Source organism: Urocitellus parryii, chromosome 1 (genome assembly GCF_045843805.1).
Source record: "Urocitellus parryii isolate mUroPar1 chromosome 1, mUroPar1.hap1, whole genome shotgun sequence".
Classification (NCBI taxonomy): Eukaryota; Metazoa; Chordata; class Mammalia; order Rodentia; family Sciuridae; genus Urocitellus; species Urocitellus parryii.
Window position 1 is genome coordinate 245607925 of NC_135531.1, and position 23553 is coordinate 245631477.

A 23553-nucleotide genomic window follows, 5' to 3' on the forward strand; every position below is an offset into this window, starting at 1 on the left:
ATGACATTTCAGGTGACAAATGATATAAATTTCCCTCAGAATAGTCAATATCATGAAAAATAAACAAAATTATTGAAGAGGCTCAACAATGAAATATGTGGTGAATCTCAATGAATCTTATACTGACAAAAGTTAGTCTATAAGATATTTTAGATACAAAGAAATTTCAGTATGTTCTATTAGATGATACTACTGAATAAATGTTAGCTTTACTGTGTTTGATAATGATGCTGGTCATATAGACAATTACCCTTATTCTTCGTAATAAGTACTTTAGCATGCAAAGGATAAATGTCATGCTATGCACAATTTTCAAAATGTTGCCATGGCAAGATGTCAAAAATTGGTGAATCAAAGTAAAGCATGTACGAATGTCAATTGTGCTAGTTTTCCATCTTTCTATAGATTTGAACTTTTGTAAAATAAAAAAAAATGAGTATGTAGGATGGTTTGAGTACAGAATTGAATTGGTAATAATAATTAGAGTAAAAGATTCCACCATTTTATTTTTACCATATAAAAAATAATGCCACCTTTTAAAACAACTAAAACTGTCTGACCATATTTTACCATCAACTCAAATTACATGATGTGACAATGCCAATCCAAAAGTGGTGGGCGAAATAATTAAGCCAAAACCCTAGTAATAACTTAAGTGACTTTTTTTTAAAACTTTGGTAAAAAATTAAATTTTTTTACCAAACATTTGCTGAGTGCTTGCTACATTTCAGCCAGAGGTACAGAGATCAGTAACAGTTCTGCTAGTTTACTAGACAGGGTACTTGAATGATTTTCAGATTATAAACAACATCTATCCATAAAATGTATTAAAACTTTCTAATGTATTTTGTTATTGCTGTTTAAATGAACACCCAGAAGACAAACTTTATGAAGACAATCAATATTATCATGTATATTCACCCTTCAAACCTAGTATTCCACCACAATTTTTGAAAAGTGTTAGCTACTTTTTACATACTTCAAGCATACAGATGTCATGCATGTGATAATTATTGAAAAAACAGCTGACAAAAATAATTACAAAATGTATGAAATATGAAATCTTATTGGGAGTATCCTGGCATTTACATTCTTTTTTTTTTTTTTTTTTTTGGTGGTGCTGGGGATTGAACCCAGGGCTTTGTGCATGCTAGGCAAGCACTCTACCAACTGAGCTATTTCCCCAGCCCCTATTCTGGCATTTACTAAAATTCAAATTTATTTTGAAGGTGTTATAGCATGCCTTAATATGATATCTTAGTGTTCTGGGAAATGCACATGATATTTGGGGCTGGGGTTGTTGCCCAGAGGTAGAGTTATTGCCTAGCATGTGCGAGGCACTGGGTTCAATCCTTAGTACCACATAAAAATAAAGATATTGTGTCCACCTAAAACCAAAAAATAAATATGTTTTTAAAAATCTACATGATATTCATTATGAAATGAAATACTTGTCTACTTAACATTTTGTAAAATTAGCAATTTCATTTACAAGTTGATTCCAGGCAAATCTATTTCCTGGCACAAACACATTTTTTATTAATATGCAAATAAACCTCTTTATCCTTAAGATAACTAGAAGCTAAAATAAGGCTAATATGCTTTTAAATTCAAAAAGGCAATGAGGCAAGTTAGCTACTAAAAAGAATTAATACAATCATCAATACATTTTCTTCTAAAAGTAGATTTACTTTATTAAAACTATTAGAATCTAAAGCATAATAAACACACATTAAAGTTATCTTTTCTAATAATTGTTATAGATATTCATACTTGTTACATCCTTATAATAAATGTGTCAGATCTTCATGTAATAAAGACACTAAGAGTCACATGTGGATATATTAGTAAAACCTGCTATTTTAACCATCTTCCACTCCCACTACCTCTTCAATGATTGAATATTTGGTTGTTTCAGCTTTCACTGACAAAGAACATAATTTCTTATGGCTACAATTCTTACCATAATGTTATGCATTTCACACATACTAAATGGGTTTCTTAACAAACAATGTTCTAGTCATTACCTTCTGCAGTTTACCATTCTGTTCTTCTTGGATTTCCTTAGAAGTGTTTTTCAAGTAGATGCACGAAGAATATAAATTATTTCAATTCTATTTGCCCATTACATTGTTTTCCAAAACAAAAAAAATCTCAATTTCCACGTCATTAGCAAAAATAAAAGTATAATTTTACCACATTCCCCAAATACTGTATTGACATTTGTTTATTTCTTGCTGTCTGTTTTGTGCTTTTGTGTAAGGCTATATATTTACCCTTATGAAAAATATCTGAATATGAACTATGTTTCTCTAACATTTTATCAAAGGAATCCTTACAAGTTCCTGTCATATTTTTATTATTCTTATTTTTTTATATTTCAAGTCACCTATCCTAGAATAGGTAACTTAAATTTACTGAAGTACATACTTACTATTCTAATATCAATATGATCTCACTTGAATTTTCATAGACCTCATGAAGATTAATCACACGGGGACAGGACTTTGCCAATTCAAGAACAGCAATCTCATGCAAAATCTCTGCTCGACAGTCCTGTCCTCGTCTTCTCTTCTTCAGAAATTTTGCAGCATATTCTTGGCCAGTAGATTTTGATATACATTGTCTAACCACAGCAAATTTTCCTCTGGAGGAAAAAAAAGGAAAATTAATTTTAATTTTACCACAGAGAACTATGTTAATATATTACAGACACTCTTACACCTCTAAATTAAAGTCAAATGTTTCAAATATTCATGTCATTAGGAATGTGTCTTTATTCTCTAAACTATATCAAGCATGACATTTATTTTTATGAAATTTACAGTGTTATCACATAAAAAACATAAATGACAAATTTTAATTTTAATAACAGGATATGGCAGAATTGTATTTACTCTTCATTATCAATATGATTCTTTATCACTACAAAAAGACAATCTCATTTGTATACCATCTCCATGCCATATTCTTGACATAAATTATGGTGTTTAAGAATCATAACAATGTTATTCTGTTTTGCAGACCCCAGAGAAGATACTTAACTTGGTCAAGATAAACATTAAACTTAAGTCTTTTTCCAAAAACTGTACCCTTCATAGTGCATCACATTAACTCCTTAATCAAAATAGCCTTTCTTAAAATCTAAAAAATTAAAATGAATGCAAAAGTGGGTATTTGGCCCGTTTAATTTTGTTACTGTAATAATTTAGGATTTTAAAATGATTTTTAACAAGGTTGAAAACTTTCAATTGCAATTCGTCAGCTGTTTTACCAGTATATTTCTTACTAATGCTCAGTGGTCTGTGATGCCTTTAACAGATAGCAGAGATACATACCCTATGGAGAATATTTAAAGACATTTCATGTTCAACTATGAAAATTAATAGTAATCAACAGGTAGGTACAAACACACACATATCAACAGGTAGGTACAAACACATATTTCTTATTTTAGAAATGAGTGTGTTTTTGGCTTTCTCCCATATCAGTACTCAGCATCTTAGTCAAAATTTTAAAACACACCAAAATTTAAACATGTCTACTGGTATATGTATGTACTACAAGTATACAGTCATCCAATATTTAGTTTCACAAAGGCCTGAATGAAAGACAATTTTGAGAAATAAAAGTGATTCATTTGCCTACACAGAAAAAAATGTACATATGCTCTTAAACAGGTAGTTTACACTCAGTTCCAGAGAATTTTCAGACTTTGCAGCCCCTCCATAAGTCTTGTGAGTCTAGAGGATCCAAAATTAATAACCTTATTCCGAGCCTCAAATTTCTCTCCAGTTTCTGGTACTAAGAAATCAGGTGTGGGGCTGGGGTTGTAGCTCAGTGGTAGAGCGCTTGCCTCACATGTGTGAGGCCGTGGGTTCTATCCTCGGCACCACATAAAAATAAATAAATAATAAAAATATTGTGTCCATCTACAACTAAAAAAAGTTTTTAAAAAAATCAGGTATAAATAAAATTTTTAGGAGACAATTTTTGTTCCACAGTTCCCTTGGCCAATTCCCCAAAACAAACTTCCCAAGACCTTAGCAAGGTAAACAATTTTTAATACACTTGGTCTTCAGAGTGTGTATGGGGTGGTAGAATTAATTGCCTGATTGTATTTTACTCTTCTCAAAATTTCCCCCAAATGGGTGCCAATGAAAAGCACTGGAAAACAAACTAGCTATTAAAGAAAAAAAAAAGCTGTAATTTATTTGACTCTTACATTTATTTATTAAAATATGCCTCAAGTTTCCATGTAACAAAACTGATTTTTTAAAGCAGTTTTAAGATTTGAGGATGTTTAATTTTCACTACAAAATATTTTCTCACTTTATGAAAAAGGTACACAAATTGAATGAAGCATTTCAATAAGTACACAAAAATATAAATCAATTCTTCAATTTTATATTTGAAACATTGATGTTTTATAAATTTTACAGTGAATAAAACTAAGTCAGAATAAGACTACATGACTCACGAAAGGTCACATATGGAAATGGAGTGCCAAGAAGTAAACTGGAATGTGAATTTCTAACTTTCTGTTCTAACCACTACAATTCCTTCCTTTTAAAATAGTTCTGTTTTTTGCTGTGTTTTTTTTTTCCCCCTAGGAAGTTTAACTTACTTCTGCCAATTCTTGGATTTGGAAGCAAAAAGTTGTCTAAAACAGAAAGGAAATTTTTTATAAAGAAATTCATCTTGTAAAATTTAGACAACAGAAAGTTAGTCAAGAAAATTATACATCAGAAAAAAAAGAGTTTACAGCACTAACAGTGGCAATTAAGTTTTGCTGTAATTTTATGATTGTATCCACGAGGAAAAATTCCCTCAGAAACAAAGAACAAAGTACTTTTATTTAATTGTTGAATGAATACCTACTAGAATGCCACATACTGTGCTATTCTGTATGCTGTACTCAGGCACTTTTAAAGTTGGAGATTCCAAAAATTTTTATATATGTGCATGAATATATGTAAGAGTGTGTGTATGTGTGTACCCTGTGAAACAAGGTAAATATTTTTACAATTAACAGAATCCTTAGGGGAGAAACAAGTGTTTTATTCTAAAATGCTAGTTATTAGAAATCTCCAAAATAATTTTCAATATACAATGTTACTGTACCAAATTTAATAGAAACACTCAAGAAAACTTTAAAAACCCTTAACAATAATACTTAATTCATACCCTAAAAGGCAAAGCTGACCAGATTTCCCAGCAATGAAAAGGTCTTGTAGTTACCCTTCTACATTCTAGAATACACAATAAAATGTGAAGGGATGGGGAGGGTAAGCCACAAAGGAAGCTGACGTTTATTTCTGAATCTGCCTCACCCTTCTAACCACAAGCCCTATGAAACTTTGCCTCAGTTGGGGGAAGGGTGGAAAAAACTGACCCAACATGTTTAAAAAACAGGAACAATGCAAGGTTTTTGAGAGTAGTAACAAATGAACTTGACTAACTTTTATGTATGTTCCTTTAGACTGCTCACTGACATCTTAAAATTAATTTTTTAAAAACCAGTGGATTTAGAAAGATAACATTATAGTTCACCACATGCTAGAATTATGTCTATACACTACAAAATATGCAAGTTTCAGTAGAAACAAGACTATGATCCTTATTTCCACTTCACAAAAGTATAATACATTAAGATTGGTTACAATATTAAAAAAAATTTAAGCAAGTTCTCAGCAGTCATGATTTCTAGTTTATCAAGGTCTGCTTATTAAATACATCAATGTGACTCATTAGTCTAAAACAATTTAAACACAGATGATATTATGCCTCTTTCAGAAGATATTAGCAATCTGAATTTGCTTTAATCAGAATCTACCAAGAGTTTTTGCTCTAAAATGTCAGAAAGCATACTGACACAAGTTTACAATTCTTACTCATGATGGCACCTCATTTTTATAAAACAATTTAGAATTATTGATATTGCCCTCATCAAAGTTGAAGTTCTCCAAAACCTTTACAGAAAAAAGGGTACTTTTCTAGTTCCCATAAGAGCTTGTTTTGCAAAGTTATTTTAATAAAGGCAAATAAATTTACCCATCAAAACAGTAACTTAGAAAAAATTTTTAAAATGCCTTTTATTGTACATACTGTTAAAGGATTTAATATCTAATTGCCTGTTCAGAGCAGTTTCCAAACATAATAAAAGGAAACTATGAGACATACAGTCCATCTTCTCACATAAGAAAAGGGAAATCATACAACTAAGTAGATCATACAACTTTAGATACAGAACAAAGGCAGGCCAACTGACTTGTAGCTCATCTGTTTCTACTAATGTTTTATATAATGTCATGTGGCAGATTTGATGCAGCTTTTGGAAGAAGGGTGGCTGGAAGACAGAATAGAGGAACAGAGCAGAAAGGAAGAAAGGAAGGAGGTATGGAGGGAAGAAAGCAGGTTCCTAAGGGAACTTCTAGGCTTCCTCAACACAATCTCCTTAAACTTTAAAGGGTGAGATATTACGATGCCATTTCCAATCATAAGCCTCCCATTTTAAGAGAGACAAATGAACACTACAAAGTGATTCAGAAGAGGGTATCTGCATCAAGGAAAGCTGTCTGGAAGTCAGATCATATGACAAGCATTTAAGGAAACTGTCAAGGTTAGAAATATTCAAATATCTGAAGGACTTTCACGTGGCTGGAGATTACGTATAGCTATAAAAGAAAACAGTGTCTATTAGGTAGACATTAGCAGAGTAGAAAACAGAACATTTTATGCCTATAAGGTATCCAAAAATGAAACAGACAATTGAAGCATTCAAATTGAGGCTGGTTAATGGCTTGTTGGGGGAAATTAGAGGAAAGACTGCTTACTGCATTTAAAAGAAAATTTTATCAGAAGACCACTGAAATTTTTCAATGAAAAGATTCTATGACATAAAAGAAAAAAAGAAGACAAAACAAAACACTCCTTGCTATGATACAATGACAAATAAAGACAGAACAAAATGATTTACCAAAGTCATTTTAAAATGTCTTTAAAATTCTCTTATACCATTAAAACATCCAAGCCAGTGGTGGTGCATGCTGATAATCCCAGTGGCTTGGGAGGCTGAGGAAGAAGAATCGAAAGTTAAAAGCCAGTCTTAGCAACTTAGTTAGACGCTAAGCAACTTACCAAGACCTGTCATTAAAAAAAAAAAAAGTGCTGGGGATGTAGCTTGGTGGTTGAGTATCCCTGGATTCAATCCCCAGTTAAAAAAGAAAAAAAAGAAAAAAGAAAAAAAATGCAAATAGTTTGCATACAAAATTAATTAGTATGATACAATTATAATCTGTGCTTTTGCACTGTGTTCTTTTCTTTAATAAGGTAGATCTTTATTTTGAAAAATATATTCTCATCATCTTCATTTTGAAAAAGGTTTCATTCAATATCTATAAAAGTGAAAAAGCAACGATTTGTCTCCATCTTAAAAGACTACTATGGGGGCTGAGGTTGTTGCTCAGTGGTAGAGTGCTCACTTGGCATGTGTGAGGCACTGGATTTGATCCTCAACACCATATAAAAATAAATACAATAAAGGTATTGTATCCAGTTATAACTAAAAAAAAAATTTACAAAAAGACTACTATGGAAAGAATTACCTCTAATCGTTCAATTTTTGTTTTCACATTGAGATTTTCAAAGAAAAAAATTAACCCTACTATTTTAGTATACATCTATCTATGCAAACATTGACTAACCAGGCCATTTTAATAAAACCAAAATATTTACCTCCATAACTAAATCACACTGAACATATAAATTAATCACCATTTTGCAACCCTTCATTAATTACCTTTAATTTAAAGCTCAGAAGATACTTACTTAATAGATAACTTGGCATAGCTTTTATATTTTCATGTATATTAAAAGAGTAGTACTAAATGATCTCATAATATCAAGTCACTCCTTGGTGTTTAGAAACTTACACCATGGTTAAGCCAAGGCAAAATTTATACAGGCTCTTACTTATAGAAGAATCATTCTTTGTGATACAGAACTATATTTCAGGTATATGTTAACTATTTTTATTTAATTATGAAAAAAGTGATGGAGGAGAATCTCCCTATTTCTTTTTTAGGCAAGTATAAACTAAAATATCCCAGGAATTTTAAAAAATTATTAAATAGAAACTTATACCACCCTATATAAGGCAATTTACAAATATTAAGTTATTTAACCCTTACAACAACAATATAAAATAGACACAAGTATCTTTCTCCCTTCTTCAGATGAGGAAACTATGGCACCAAGAGGTCCAGTAATTTAATTGAGCTCACACAGCTAGGAAATGACAGAGCCCAGATCTGGACTCGGCAATCCACTGTGCTATGCAGCCCTCTTTCTATTCATGACCTTAGATAAGAAAGGGAAAACTCCCATTGGAACTCTGAAGTTAGGTGTGACACTTGATAGAAGGTCACTAAACCATCTACAGATTTTATTTTCCAGTCAGTTGAGACCCTGTACAACAGCAATAGAGATGATGACTTCACAGAACTATAGAAACAGAAATCCAAAATTTGACTTTAAACAGCATATACATCATAGTATTCTTACCTTCCAAGCTCTTTAGATGTAAGTGTATAGAAATTATTAAAGTTTTCCATTTTCATTGGAGTTTGAGGAGTTGTAGTTAACAAGCCTGAAATACTTCTACAATCAAATCTTCTTCGAGACATCTTAGCTGACTCCCAGAGATGCTTCTCTAATCACTTAATATTATCTATTTTTTTAAAAAAAGAGAAGAGAGAGGATATAAGTGCAATTAAGAAAAAAAGATGTTATCTCAGGCAGGATGTGTGTTATATTATACAGCTCCAAATATAGCAATAGGTCGAAGTAAAAAAAAATAATTTAAAGAGCACATTCTACCCACAGGAGGAAACACCAGAAGCACACACATAAGTTGGTGTCACCTCAATGGCATCTGAATAAAGTTACTGACTTCATTCCAGAACAAAACTACTATGAAAATCTTTCCAACTTCTTTTTTTTTACGTTATCATAAAACTGTAATGAAAGCAATCATTTTGTTTCATTTTAAACTCTAATTCTTTGAAGTTATACCTTTCATACAACTAGGTAATTTAACACAAGGTAACGATTATTCATTTTAATTTCACCTGGCCAAATAAGTTTGATCTAATGTACAGATATTTAACTTATATTACTGATCTATGAATGACTACAAGGAATGAAACATGTTTTGAGGATTGACCATATTCCAAAACCAAATCCAGAAACTCTCCATTTTAGAGTCTCTCCTTTGTCAGAACCTGGCACAGAGATTGCCATGTGTAACAGCAATGAGTGAATGATCACAAATAAAGCCTTATTCTGGAGTCTTAATCATATCTGAAGTTCATGATTATTTGGAACTTTTTTGACATTTACATGCATCCAGTTTTAACATCAAAACTACCATTTTGTAATGATGGAATTCATATAATAAGAGCAGACTATATATTTCAAGATACTTCTGACTTTCTGCTAGGCATGCTTAATAGAAGAAAAAGTATTATTATTCTCGCTCTTTCCTATAACAAACCCTGAGGCTTTTTTGTTCATTCTCTGTCATATCCCGCCATCCCTTATTTCCTGCTTTACGTCTACTGTCCTTTATTTTCCTATATTCAAATACAAATTACATTATACTTAGAAAACAGGCAGTGTGCTTAGAGTTCAATGTTTCAGTTCTGTATTTTCTCTTCTTGATTTTATTTTCAAGTCGGTAAATTATTCTCTATAAATTCCTTAGTCTTTGAGGGGGAAAAAGTAACTAGTTTGGGGGTATATCTCTAGGAATCTAAGGACACTAATGCAACTTTATGAAAATAACATTTGGGTTTAAAAACATCAGGGTCTGAATTATTCATCATAACAACTATAAGACCTTAATTAATTTTTTTTAACTTTGCTCCTTTAATTCATTTTTCATTAATATAATGAAATTCCTGTGGCTGTCTCCTTTATAAAGAAAAGAGGTTATTTTGGTTCATGGTTCTGGAGTTGCAAGGCTTCATTTGGTGATAGTTTTCTTGCTAGCAGAGTCCTGAAATGCACAGAATATCACATGTTGAGAGACAGGGAATAATGAGTGTGCATGTGTGCCTAATCTATTCTTAAAAAGCCACAGGATTTAATCCTGGGGGGGCTCACCCTAATGAGTTTATGTAAACTTAATCACTTCCCAACAACTCTACCTCTAAACCCCATAGCTGAGAAAGTTCTTACCTTCTTAATAGTCCACAATGGGAATTAAATTTCAATATGATTTCAGGAGGACAAACCACGTTAACGTCAGAGCAGCTACTACTACAGGATGAACTATGTCCTTCTCAAATTCATAGGCTGAAATACTCAGCTCCAGTACATCACACTGTCACTTTGGAGATAGAGTCTTTTCAGGTACTAATTATGTCATTAAGATGGGACCTACTCCAATATGACCAGTGTCCTTATGAGAAAAAGAGATTAAAATATAAACCCATGTGAAGACTATGTGAATACACAGGAGAAGACAGCCACTTATGAGCCATGGAAAGCAACACCTTGATCTCAAAATTCTAGCCCCCAGAATTAAGAGAAAACAAATTTCCACTTGTTTAAGTCACCCAACATATAGCAATGTAGCTATTAAAAAAGATAGAAATACTTCAAATATGGAGGCAGGGAAACAAATACCACAATAAATGCTGTTCTTTTCAATCTAATTATGTGGCCATATTTCATTTAAATTAAATAAAATATCATAAGACAAAATCTCTTTTTTCCATCCCAAGTTCATTCTTCCACTGGCACTGGATGGGAGGATTTATCATTACCTTGACAATACTTATCCCATCAGACTTTGGGCTATTCTAGTATGATGAAGGTGAAATGGAATTTTACTGTGATCTGTTTTGCATTTCCCTGATTACTAGTAAGGAAAGCTTCAATTCTGCTGCCTCTAATATGTGGATGATACCCAGTGACGTAAGAGGCTGAGACAGGAGGGTCACAAGTTCAAGTTCGGCCTGGGCAACTTAGTGTATGAAAATTTTAAAAAGAGGGGGGAGCTGGAGACGTAACCTAGTATTAAAGCACCCCTGAGTTCAATTCCTATATCCCTCCAAAACAATGGATGATAATATCTTGCAGAGCTCTAAAAATGAAAATCAAAATATGATGAAATCCTATGGAATGACATTGCTGTGTGCTAGTAATGATAGCATATTATGACTGTTCCATTAGAAAAAAATAACATTCTACATAAAGATATTCTCTACATAGTTCCTTGCCATTGTTGAGCAGCTGTACTGATTCCATATACAAAACTCTCACCTTAAGTTAGTCTAAACTCAACTCTTAAAACTCCTTTTATTTTCTGTTTCTTTATTTGATTTTAGTTTTTGTACTGAGGATTGAACCCAGGGTTGTTTAATCACTGAGCTACATCCCACATCCTTTTTTGTATTTTATTTAGACACAGGGTCTCGCTGAGTTACTTAAGGTCTCACTATGTTGCTGAGGCTGGCTTTGAACTCAGGATCCTCCTTCTCAGCCTCTCAGCTGCTGGGATTACAGGCCTGTGCCACTGCGCCCAGCTTAACTGTTGCTTTGACTAACTATTTTGTATCGTCGTAGCTGTGACACTCAGTTTTATGGGTCACATATCATTCTCTGAAAAGTTAAAATGAGTATCAATTTCTGTGCTCAATCAGTTTAGGTTTTTCTTTTCTTTCTCCAGATTGTCTTTGGGCTCTTAGAATTTTACACCTAAATGAAAAGTCCTACATATCCTTATGGTCACACTTACATCACACACACATATATAGAAAAAAAAGGAAATGACTGTGTTATGGGATATATTTTGGCTACATTCCCAATACTATTCATCAATGAAGAACATGACAAATTCAATCACAGAAACAAGAGTAGCACTGGTTCTTGATTCTAGATTTTTGACTCATCTAGATTCTAGCTTCTAGGAGGTTTATCTTATATTGTAATACATTGGTTCCTAAGTGATCCATTCATAAGAACTCTAGTAGAACTAAGATATATTTTATGACAAGCCACTTTCTGTTTTTAGTTTTCAAGAATGTATGCCAATATGGTTTTAGATGTAGCCAAATATTTGTGTTCAATTAAGCATGACTTATAATAGCAAAAAAATGCTTCAGAAGTTTAAACTCATGAACACCAAAGTCCAGTTAATAAGAAAATAGTTAAGTAAACCAAAATAGAATATTATATGTTCAACAAAACGTGTGCTTTCAAAGACTATTAACCCATTAAGTGAAAAAATAAAGATAGAAAATTTTATATATAATATAAATCTATACGTAAAATATAAATGCAAACAGAAGAACATTGGAAAACTATGGTTTTACAGTGGTTATCTTTGGTGAGATTATGAGCAGTATTTATAATTTCCTATGTTTAAATTATCTACACTGATACTACCTTAATAATCAATAAAAAGATACTTTTGGGTAAAAAAAGATGGCTATGACTCTCTTCACATTATATAAGAGTGAATATGTTTTAAAACTAAAACATTAATACTTAACTCAATAATTTAAGTGATAAATTCTTCCTTATGAAAAAAAAAGATTGCTGTGAATATATCAACAGACAAATGCAGCATTTTACCCATTTGTAACACCAAAAGGTGTCTACTTCCATAGTAAAGGTTACATAGCCTGCAGTTCAAGAGCCATCATATATTGGGTTTTTAAAGACCTCTACTTTTTCTCTGCATTGACAAGTAGCTAATGGTATTCGTTATCTAAATCTTAGGTCAGTTCTCATGCACAGTCCATATGAGAATTTAGGGTATATATTTAGTGTCTATGCTCTAAGCAAGAGAATATCTTTAATATTGCCCAGAAAAAACACTGAGTAAATTTTGAATGAACTGATAGCTATTATTCTATAAAATGAATATGAATCACAACTGGTAATCTTGAGACCCTTGAATTTATTAAGAATATTACTTGTGAAAGTTCAGACTTATCCTGGACCCCAAAAAACAAACTCAAAATGTGATATCCAAATATACTGATGAAATTAAGTTTGACAAATCCTATTATTTTTAGTTATATTAGGAGAAAAAGGAGCTTAGATTAATTTTTAAGATTAAAATTAATAATGATAATTTAAATAGTAATTATTAATCAATCTACTTAACCACATTTCCTAAAACTAGATGTGTGTGTGTTTAATTTTTTACCCTAACAGATTCTTAGCACTTATATGTACTAATGGTTATTATGATAGATGAATATGTTACAGGCATTTGTATGACTACAGATGTAGCTGAAAACAGTGTTGGGCAAGAGCAATTTTTTAAATAAATGTCAATACAAAAAGCATTTTGGGTATTGTGATACACTTCACTCTGGCTCTGAATATGTTGGAACACAAGCTATGTCTCAGAAAAAGAAAGCACATTTCTGAAAACTGAATGCTCAACTCATCTACTTATTGCTAATATACACAAATTGCTTTAAGTATCTGAATTCCATTTCTTAAGTTCCATCTTCCTTCTATTTACTTGTCTTGAACCAGTTGTCACAGCCTAGATATTTTTCCATTTCTCCTCCTTTGGCCAGTTTTGCATATAATGAAGCATGAAATGTCACCTCTATCTTCCAAACCTTTCACAAATATCTGGCTGTCCTTCATATAAGATACCCCCAAACTATCAGCTTTTACATCTTCTAAATTCCCCCATCAAATTCTCTCAATTTCAACAAATAATTCACATTTTCTTGTCTTTTACCACCGTTCATAGATTCTATAACTGATTTTAATTAGCAATATGTTTTACTCCATTTGAAATCTATTTCATAACATTTTATCAGGCTCTACCAATTTAAATCTGAAGGGACATTTAATAAATTTTGTGTCTGTACACAATTATGGACATAATGAGTGCTTTTTTTTACCATAAAAGGGTAAAAGAAGGTAAGATACAATTAAGATTTTAATTACACAGCTCTACTATTAATAATGGTGCTTCACACTTATTTTCAAAAGTTTTTTTCATTAATTCCCACTACAATAGAATACAATAAGAATGAAGATATGAATTGGTAAAGAAAGAAACATGAGGACATGTTAGGTTTGATCTAAGTCTTATCTTATTTGAATGGAGAAAGCAAATATGATGTGATCAAAGGCAAGACAAACAATCCATCATAAACCTCTAAACAGCTCTATTTAAAAAATACTCATCATGAAAATCACTTCAAAGTTATCAAATAACAAAGTTTTATGAAAATAAAATTTGCAATATACAATAAAAACATCTAGAGAATTAAATTGTCTGCTTTGATTCCTCCATTAGCTGCTCAGTATCTATAAGCTAAAACCCTTATTCAATAACACTCAAGGCTCTTGAAGCCAAGTATACACTGCCATTGTTTCCTGCTGCACTCCAATCTCATTTTTTTTTCCCCTCTCCATCTGGATTATACTTCTCTGCCTGAAACTCCCTTTCTACATTTCCTTAAATGACTAATTCTTTTTATCCATACTCCTCCCAGGACACTTTGCCTAAAAATCCACAGGTTGATTTAAATGTCTTTCCTTTATGCCTCAAATAAGACGACCTTGGCATACTCCTTAACCTCTTAACCTTAGACTGCAATTATGTTTAGTGTCTAAAGGGCCAACAGCCTTTTATTTCTGTGCCTAAGCAAATAGACATTATCAGGTGGTGTCTGGTACCTGGTGGGAATTTTAAAAAATGTTTGATCAATAGAATTATATGAATTATAAACTATAGCAGAATGAAATTTTAAGTACATCTCATATTTTCAGGGATTGCGATCTATCCTGAAATTAGTACTGGAGATGCAAACACAGCTCATCTTTGCTTAATTCAGTGTTTAACTAAATAAAATAAGAAATATTAAAATTGCTATTAGAGAATTTCAGGCCAAAACAGGATATCCACAAAATTATTTATATCATATACTGCAATATGATGCCAACAGAGCATTTATTTCCTATCTATCAGTCTTTCCAGACTATGTGACTCCCTGTTTTTATGTAAATACCTACTTCAGCTAAGAACATCAATAGTTTAAGAAAATACTTCAATCAGTAAATTCAGACACTTGTGCTATCAAAGAGTGATAAATCTCAATTTTCGTGAAGTAAATCTGAAAGGCAATGGAAAGCAATGCAAACCACAAGATTGCCGGGAACCAACTCCTCCTGTCTACATGGGCATTTACTGAAACCCAGTTGTTCCTAGGAAAAAGAGGAACCTGGCAATTTAATTACACAGCATCCATCAAAAGTAAAGGAAGAACTTTCTGCTGTATGGCAGAGGATCCATTTTTAATTAGCCTTAGATTGGCAGTAAAGGCATTGGTTTGAAGGATGAAATGATAATGGTTTTCAATTTCAAGGAAGGTATATTCTTTATATGTATTCTAGTAACAGGCTGTTGTTTGCTTTTAACTATTGAACACAAAGTAGAATTCAAGAATTTAATCTCCTGAAAATCACAATGGAAAACCAAGTAGACTGACTCTAGTCCAACCAACCTAGTATATACTATCCAAGGGCTGAAATCCCAGGGAACAACCCCAGGCAGGCCTGACACCATGCCAAGACAGTAAGGCCTGATGCTGTCTCTTCCCACCTTCAGAAAAAGAATTAAATCCTATAATTGTAAACTAGGATAAGACATTGAAAAAAAAACGGAAATAGAGTGGGCCAACAAACATAGTGCTTGTCATTCATCAAATGGAAAATTAGGTTTCTGTTGTAAAATAAATTACTGTTTACTCAACAGCATCACTGAAGTACTGTTTATTCAGTAACCATCAGAATGCAAAATGTAATCTGATCCTTTAAGGATTAAAGAGGCAACTACTATCTCACTGCTTAAATTCTTCAATGCTTAATGCATAACTAACGCCCCCTTTTGGAGTAGTTGAAAAAGGGTAAGGGATGAACCAAGACATGTTGCACATAAATATTAAGAGAAATTGACTTCATGCTTTAAAAAGCAGTGAAGTTTGAGTTAAATATTTTTGGGAAAAAGATAAAGAAAGAATTTAACAAAGTATGCCTGAAAATTTCAACATTACAACATATGTAGATAAAAATAAACTACTTAAAAATAAACCACTGAATTTTGTCCTCAATATTATGAAAAACGAAAGCAACAGAATACATTTTAAGTTCTTCCAAATAGAAAGGTAATACTTAAATGACTATTGATGTTTGTGATACAATAAATTCAAAAGAATTCTAATAACAAAAGCAAACAAAAACAACCAAGAATCAATCAAAAAACCTTTAAAAGTAGTAGGTCAAGGTCAAGGGATAGGGATGCAGCTCAGTGGCAGAGCTAATTGTTGAACATGAACAAGGTCCTGGGTTTGATTCTGGGCACCACAAAAATAGTAGTTAGGTCAAGAGCAATGTTCTCATCTGCCAATTTTACATACAGGAAATGTGCACTTCAATATACCACACGTGCATTTTTGAAATAATTTCAAGACTAAGTGAATGAATCAGTATTTGATTTAATTGATTCTGGGTTTTAAATTGAGTCTTCAGGATTAAAATAGAAATTTTGATAAGGAAATTCTCCCTTCTAATTGTAAACAGCTTCAAAACAAAGTTTCCAAAATTATGTTTAAATGTTTACTAGTAAAATACTATTAGTGTAAGCTTAAAAATAAAATTGTTTGATTAGAAATATCTGCTACAAATGTCTGTCAAATTTGTCTCTTCAAATTTGTTATTAATATTCGGACAGTGATCAGTCAAGCCTCCAGTTTCCTAAAAACTGATTCTATCTTAACCAACTTGTAATTCACTATACAATAATCTCAAGAGAAACAGAAATTATTCTATCCACACACTAAAAAGATTTCCAAATAATTACAGAAACTTTGCTTTTATTATGACTCAAACATATCGCCATACAAGTAAACTTATTTTACTGTAATATTTTAGAAAAATGCCCTAACATGCACAATGTGCATCTTAAAAATAAAGCAGCTATTAATAACTCCAACTATTAAGTATTAGAAATTTCCTTAAAAATTCAGCATCTGCTCAGATGCCTTTTTAAAAATATACAACTTTATATTTATAGAACACATATTTAATATTTATAAAACACACATTGAAAAGTTGCTGAAAACTACTTCTAGACAGTTTACCATAAAACTGCAGAATGCTGGACCTATGAGAAATTATCTTTTCCTGTATTACAACTGTGCTCCTGGGTTCAAAATGCCAGGTTACATACACTACTTGCTCAGTCAGTTCTACAGACTGCGTTTCAGCACACACATTCGCATAGACTTGACAGACCACACCATATCATACATCCCTGCAAGGTTCACCTAATCATTCATTATTAGCATGGATGTAAACATCACCTCTGCTAAACAATTGGTGAATGTGATACAAAGACCTGATGTATTCAAATATTATTGAAATCTGATCAGTATTATGGTTGGACTCTTTAAAAGCATTTTTCTTCTTAACTTCAAAATGCAAAGTCATGTCTGAGTGTCTCTAGTCCCAACACAGATAGACAGGAAAATCTAATACCAGCTACCAGCTGGCAATAAAGTTTCTCTCAACTTTGTCTCCATTTATCTAGTCCTCTGAGGGAATGCAAATGAAGCGCTTTTACCTACAATAAAACAAAGAGCCTGGGTAAACGTCAAAATCGTGGCCATCGTGTAGATGTACACTTTAAGGATTGGTCTTGTACACAAAGTGGTTTCCAGGGCATTCGAGTAAGAGCTGATTACTGAAAAGTAACTGAAACAGCTGCAGTTCTTCTTGTCCTCTATTCACTGATTTTAAAAAATTGTTCACAAGCGATGACTGAAAATGCCCCGCAGATGAGCACAAACTTTCTCCTCACGACAGACAGCTGTGGACATGACGTGTCCCCCAGCGCAGACATGAACACGTCCCGTCCCGTGCTGACACCACGAAGGGAACTCAAGGGGAATTCGGAGGACCACGTCAACGGGACGTGGAAGGGGCGCGGGTGGGCCCGCCGCGTGGCGACCCCCGAGGGGCCGCGGTGCGGGACGGGGGTGGAAGGCAGGCCGACCGCACGCACAAGTGCCCCCGGGATTGGGAAGCGGGTCAGCGGACCCAGCCGCCCCCCGGGGAGCACTCGCTGTAGACTGCCCCAGGACACCAGCCCGACTGCGGAGAGGGGCCCGTAGCGGCGGGGCCGGCGTGGGACGGGGGCGACAGTTCAGAGCCCATCTCCGCAAGGCCGGATTCCCGGTAGACCTAAGACCCCCGGCCACAACGCTGGGACCTCTCCAGAGTCCCGACCCGCTCCGGGGTCTCTGAACCGATTCAGGGGTTCGGAGTCGCAATCTTAGTTCACCCCCCAATCCCGGCTGCACCGCGGACCCGCGAGGCGCAGTACACTGACCGCTCCGGACGCTGCAGGCTCTCTCCAGGCTGCCCCCTTGGAGGGGGCTCCGGTCCCTGGGCTCCCGTCCCGCTCCACGCGGGTGGCCGCAACTGGACGCGTTCTCCAGCTCTAGCCAGGTGAGGCGCCGGGTAACTCGGAACTTGGCAGAGTCCACGCTTACTATTCCAGACAGAGGTCAACACTTGTGAACTGGTCCCCTTCGAAGTGCCTCGCGGCGACCGTGGTGAAGAAGAGGACCGAAGTTTACAGTTGAGGTTTGAAAACTGCAGCAGCGTCTGGGGCAGAGCAGTTTGCTAGATCCCACCCCCTGGGTCGGGAGAGCCAACCGGAGCGTGTGCGGAGGGTGGGGCTGCCATGTGACGGGCGGGGCGCCAGCCAGCCAGCGGCGCGTGCTGAGGGGCGGGACCCAGCGGTGAGAGGGCGTGGCCCGCACCCCACAGCCCTGTGGCTGGGCGGCCCTACAAGCAGGTGTTGAGCTTGGGTGTCTGCAGTCCCGGAAGGGTGAGGCGGTTCGCTGAGGCCACGCGCAGTCCTGTAACTCTGAATGCACCTCTTCCCACATTCAGTCTGGTCATTCCACGAGGTGTGAATAACCGGACAGTGGGAGAAGCAAATTTTGTCCCAGGTGCGTGCAAGTCGTTACCAAACTTCTGTGCCTACCAAAGACCTGTTTCTGACTCTTTCGGATTATCTTCCTTATGACCTGAACCTACCCTTCAAGTGGAGAGTCCAGTTTGCTGCATCTTGGCAGAAGTTCTTGGAACATCAACATCGCTTGGGGATTTGTGGAAACTGGGCCCCCCTGCTTAAGTTCGCTCCACCAAATGGTGTCCAGACACATTGGCTGAAGGCAATGTAGAGAGGGTCCATATAATAGGATGTATTGCTGATTTTCATGTATGATGCTAATTTTTAAAAAAAGGAAGCCCATAGCAACCCACTCAGGTTCTGTTACCTCTTGAAGACAGTGAAAAAGTTGAAGTTCTGTGCAAGACATAGTTGGTTTTACATATGTAAAAGATCCTAAGTTATACATACTATACATAAACATAAATATGATCTGCAATTGGTTGCAAAATATATATGTGTGTGTGTGTGTATCCTGTTAATTTTGTCAGATGGAGAATATCGTTTCATCTGTATATACGTATATATAATTTGTTTTGTTTTGTTTGTTTTGGGAACCAGAGACTGAACACAGGGGTGCTTAATCACTGAGCCACATTCTATCCTGGTTCCCCCAAACTTTTTTTGGTGAGACAGGGTCTCGCTAAATTGTTGAGGCTGGCTTTGAACTTGCCATCCTCCTTCATCAGACTCCTGAGCTGTTCCTGGTTACATTTTCAATAGTTGTAGAAAACTATTGGGAGAATCATCCTCTTGCTTTTAAAAGATTTTAACACTCTGCCAAAATTTTAAAGGAGAGGTTTTCTTGTTCTTTCACACTAACCCAAACAAATTTTCATCAAGCAATCTGTTCTTCTACACTGTATTTTTCCCCAAGATAAGTGCATTGAGGGCATCATAACCATTTAATGAAGCCTATTTGTTTTTACACTGAGTCCTCTTCTCGGTTTAATGGGTGTATCCTGTGAATTTTGTCAGATGGAGAATATCATTTCCATCTAATTTCTTGTTGATTACAATTGGGCTGACTAGAGAAACCTAAAACTAGGATGGAAATAAAACTACACACTGAAATTGACTTTCTAGGTGCCTTTATAATCTACCAACCAATGAAACTGTTCCCATCTTTTCTTTCATGAACACAGATACTACATCCTCAAAGTCTCAGCACCAGTACTAGAACCAGTAATTTCTTGAGATTTCAGAATTGCATCCTTGTAGGGTGTGTGTGTGTGTGTGTGTGTGTGTGTTTATAACTCTGAATCTTCTTAATTTTAGCATTTAATCAACTTCCACTTTTAAGCAATCTTCTTTTTCTCCATCTGCCTTTTTTCCTGCTATCACCAACCCAGTCCCACATCACATCTAGACACAGACCTTTCGCCCATCACCATTTTAAACCAATGTCCTGGGTCCTAATTCATCTGCTCTAACCAATTCAGCTTCTAGGGATCTCTTCATGTCTTACACTTTCCTGCTTTTGCCTTGACTCCAGCTTTTCACCTATATCCTCATCCGCATTGCTTTCTACTCAGCCTGATTACCTCCTTACCCTATGTTCTTTGGTACAGGGCTTATATTCATTCTATCTGTTCATGTACCTAAATAGATTCTTAACCCTTGTGCCTGATGACAGACATATCATGCTCCCTCAAAAGACATTAGCACACTTGCTTGATGTTTGGCACTGTGCTTCAAGTCACAAAAAATTCCCGGTTCTAAGGAGGAGAATGTACCATCTGTCACCTTGCAAAAAAAAAAAAAAAATCCAGGACTCAACACATTCCTCCATTCCACCTCATTTACTTAAATGTATTCGTAAGTGTGTCAGAGATGAATGTTCTTGTTCTCATTCCCTTCAATAGGAAATCCCCATGTGACCTGATGACCATTCTATGGTCACTGCCTCTGACCACACAGTTCATTAAGATAGTCATCCTGGAATGCAATATACTGACCCAGGACAGTGGTTGAATTCTCCCATCCAACTTCATTTGTTGCAGTCCTAATACCTTATACTTCAGCATATGACTGTATTTGGAGATACAGCCTATAAAGAGGTAATTAAATAAGATGAGGTCATATGGGAAGATCCTAACCCAATATGACTGCTGTCATTATAAGAAGAGATTAGGACACAGCACAGAGAGACAACCATGTAAGAACACAGCAAGAAGGCAGCAATTCTCAAGCCAAAGAAAGCAGCTTCAGAAAAAACTAAATCTGACAACTTGACCTAGGACTTTACTCTCCAGAACTGTGAGGAAAATAAATTTTTGCTGGTTAAGCCACTCACTCTGTATTTGTTGCTAGCAAGCTAATATGGTGATCCTCCTCAAACGTTACAGGTTAGTCATCATAAGCTGACTAGGGATGGTGGTCCTTCTTGGTCACTCAAATTAGTCATCACCTGTGTCCAGGGACAGTGATCCTCTCTGTTCATACCACTATATCCACCATGTTCTATTCAGGAAAGGTGACCTTACCCCAGCATCAGGCCAGTCACCACATAGTGAACAGGGAAGGTAATTCTCCCTGATGCTGTGTTTACCACTTACAAATGCAAAGGAGGGTTGAATTTTGCACAGAGAAGAAAACCTCAAAACTCCTGCCATTGATACATCCTTCTTAGAAAGTCTACCAGTGATTTTTTATTATGCCATGATCTTATATTTCAATCCATGTAGAAAGACTAAAACAAGCACTACTACTACAACTGGATAACCCAGAAATTTGTGCTAAAGCTGAAGGTAGCCAGATGCAAGGATGGCCAACAGCTTCTAAAGAGACATGATTCAAATCTTCACCCAACAGATGCATATTGGAGGGAGACAGCTCCTCCAAACAGATATAGGAGTGCAGAGATAGGAGTGCAGGGTGTACTCCGATGGAGACATCACAGTGCAATTATCCATAGTGCCTACAGCACACCCCAATTTTGGAAGCACTGAGAACTAAATAGACTTTAGAAGACCTCTCTCACATCCCCTAGTTCTCTTAAACACTGCTAGCAAAAGTAATTGGGGCAAGTATTCCCTGAAGAGAGCAGTGACTCCGACTGGTACAGGACTCTTTCTCAAAGGGTGACACAATTCTTTTCTCTGAAACACCCATGATTGACTAGGGCCACTATATACCAATCCAGACACCCTCTAGAGTCTATAACCTCCAAATCTTTTCAAAAGAAACACCATGAACACATTAGACCAGAGGCCCTTTGCCTACTAGAAGAAAAAGAAGGCCCAACTCTCCATCATATCAGCTTAGTAATTGAATTCCTCAGTAAGACTCCTAAAGTACAAGAAGTAGAATCAATGATCAATAAATGAGGTGGTATTAAACTAAAAAGCTTCTCTACAGCAAAGGAAACAATAAAAAAATGTGAAGAGAGAACCTACAAAATGGGAGAAAGTCTTTGCCACCTGCACCTCAGATAGGGCATTAATCTCCAGGATATATAAAGAACTCAGAAAACAAACAAACAAACCAATCAATCAATAAATGGGCTAAGGAACTGAACAGACACTTCACAGAAGAAGAAATATGGTCAGTTAACAAATATATGAAAAAATGTTCAACATCTCTAGCAATTTGAGAAATGCAAATTAAAACTACACTAATTTTCTGTCTCACTCCAGTCAGAATGGCAGTTTTCAAGAACACAAGTAACAATAAATGTTGGCGAGGATGTGGGGAAAAGGTACACTCATACATTGCTGGTAGGACTGCAAATTGATGCAACCACTCTGGAAAGCAGTATGGGAGATTCCTTAAGAAAACTTGGAATGGAACCACCATTTGACTCAGTTATCCCACTCCTTAGCAAACCAAAGGACTTAAAATCAGCATGCAATAGTGATGTGACCATATCAATGTTTATAGCAGCTCAATTCACAATAGCTAAACTATGGAACCAACCTAGTACCTTCAACAGATGAATGGGTAAAAAAGAAATGAAATACATACACACAATGGAATGTTACTCAGCTATAAAGAAGAATGAAATGCTGATTCATAATAGGTGGGGAGGGAGGGTGGGCAATCCACCGAATTGAACAGGGCAGAGTGGCGGGAAGGGAGGGGAGAAGTGAATGAGAAAAACAGAATGAATCAGTCATAACTTTCCTATGTTTTTATATGAATACATGACCAGTGTAATTCTACATCATGTACAATCACAAATATGGGAAATTATACTCCATGTATGTATGATATGTCAAAATACATTTGTCAAGTATAATTAACAAATAAAAAATATTTTAAAAAATAAATGTCACGAAAGTTTGTAATTTTAAATGTTGTAGTAGTCACATTTTAAAAAGTAAAAATAGATCTAATTGAACTCAATATATACAAAATATTATCATTTCAACATACAGCAATAATTATGGAGATATTTTACTTCCTTTTTATACCATTTTAAACCTAGTGTATATTTTAGACATGCAGCATTTCCCAATTCAGATGCTAAATTTTTATAGAAA

The 23553-nt window shown here is 35.1% G+C and overlaps 1 protein-coding gene across 1 annotated transcript in view; it reads right to left on the bottom strand.

Moving 5' to 3' along the window:
- Stk17b (serine/threonine kinase 17b) overlaps positions 1-18682 on the bottom strand; it is a 31478-nt gene extending 12796 nt beyond the window's left edge. Inside the window, exons 1-3 of the mRNA XM_026408848.2 lie at positions 18440-18682; positions 8566-8731; positions 2435-2647 (exon numbers count right to left, since the gene is read on the bottom strand). Coding sequence (XP_026264633.1) covers positions 2435-2647; positions 8566-8687 — 335 coding nt within the window. The 5' untranslated portion in view covers positions 8688-8731; positions 18440-18682. The remainder of the gene's footprint in view (positions 1-2434; positions 2648-8565; positions 8732-18439) is intronic.
- Positions 18683-23553: the final 4871 nt, after the last annotated feature.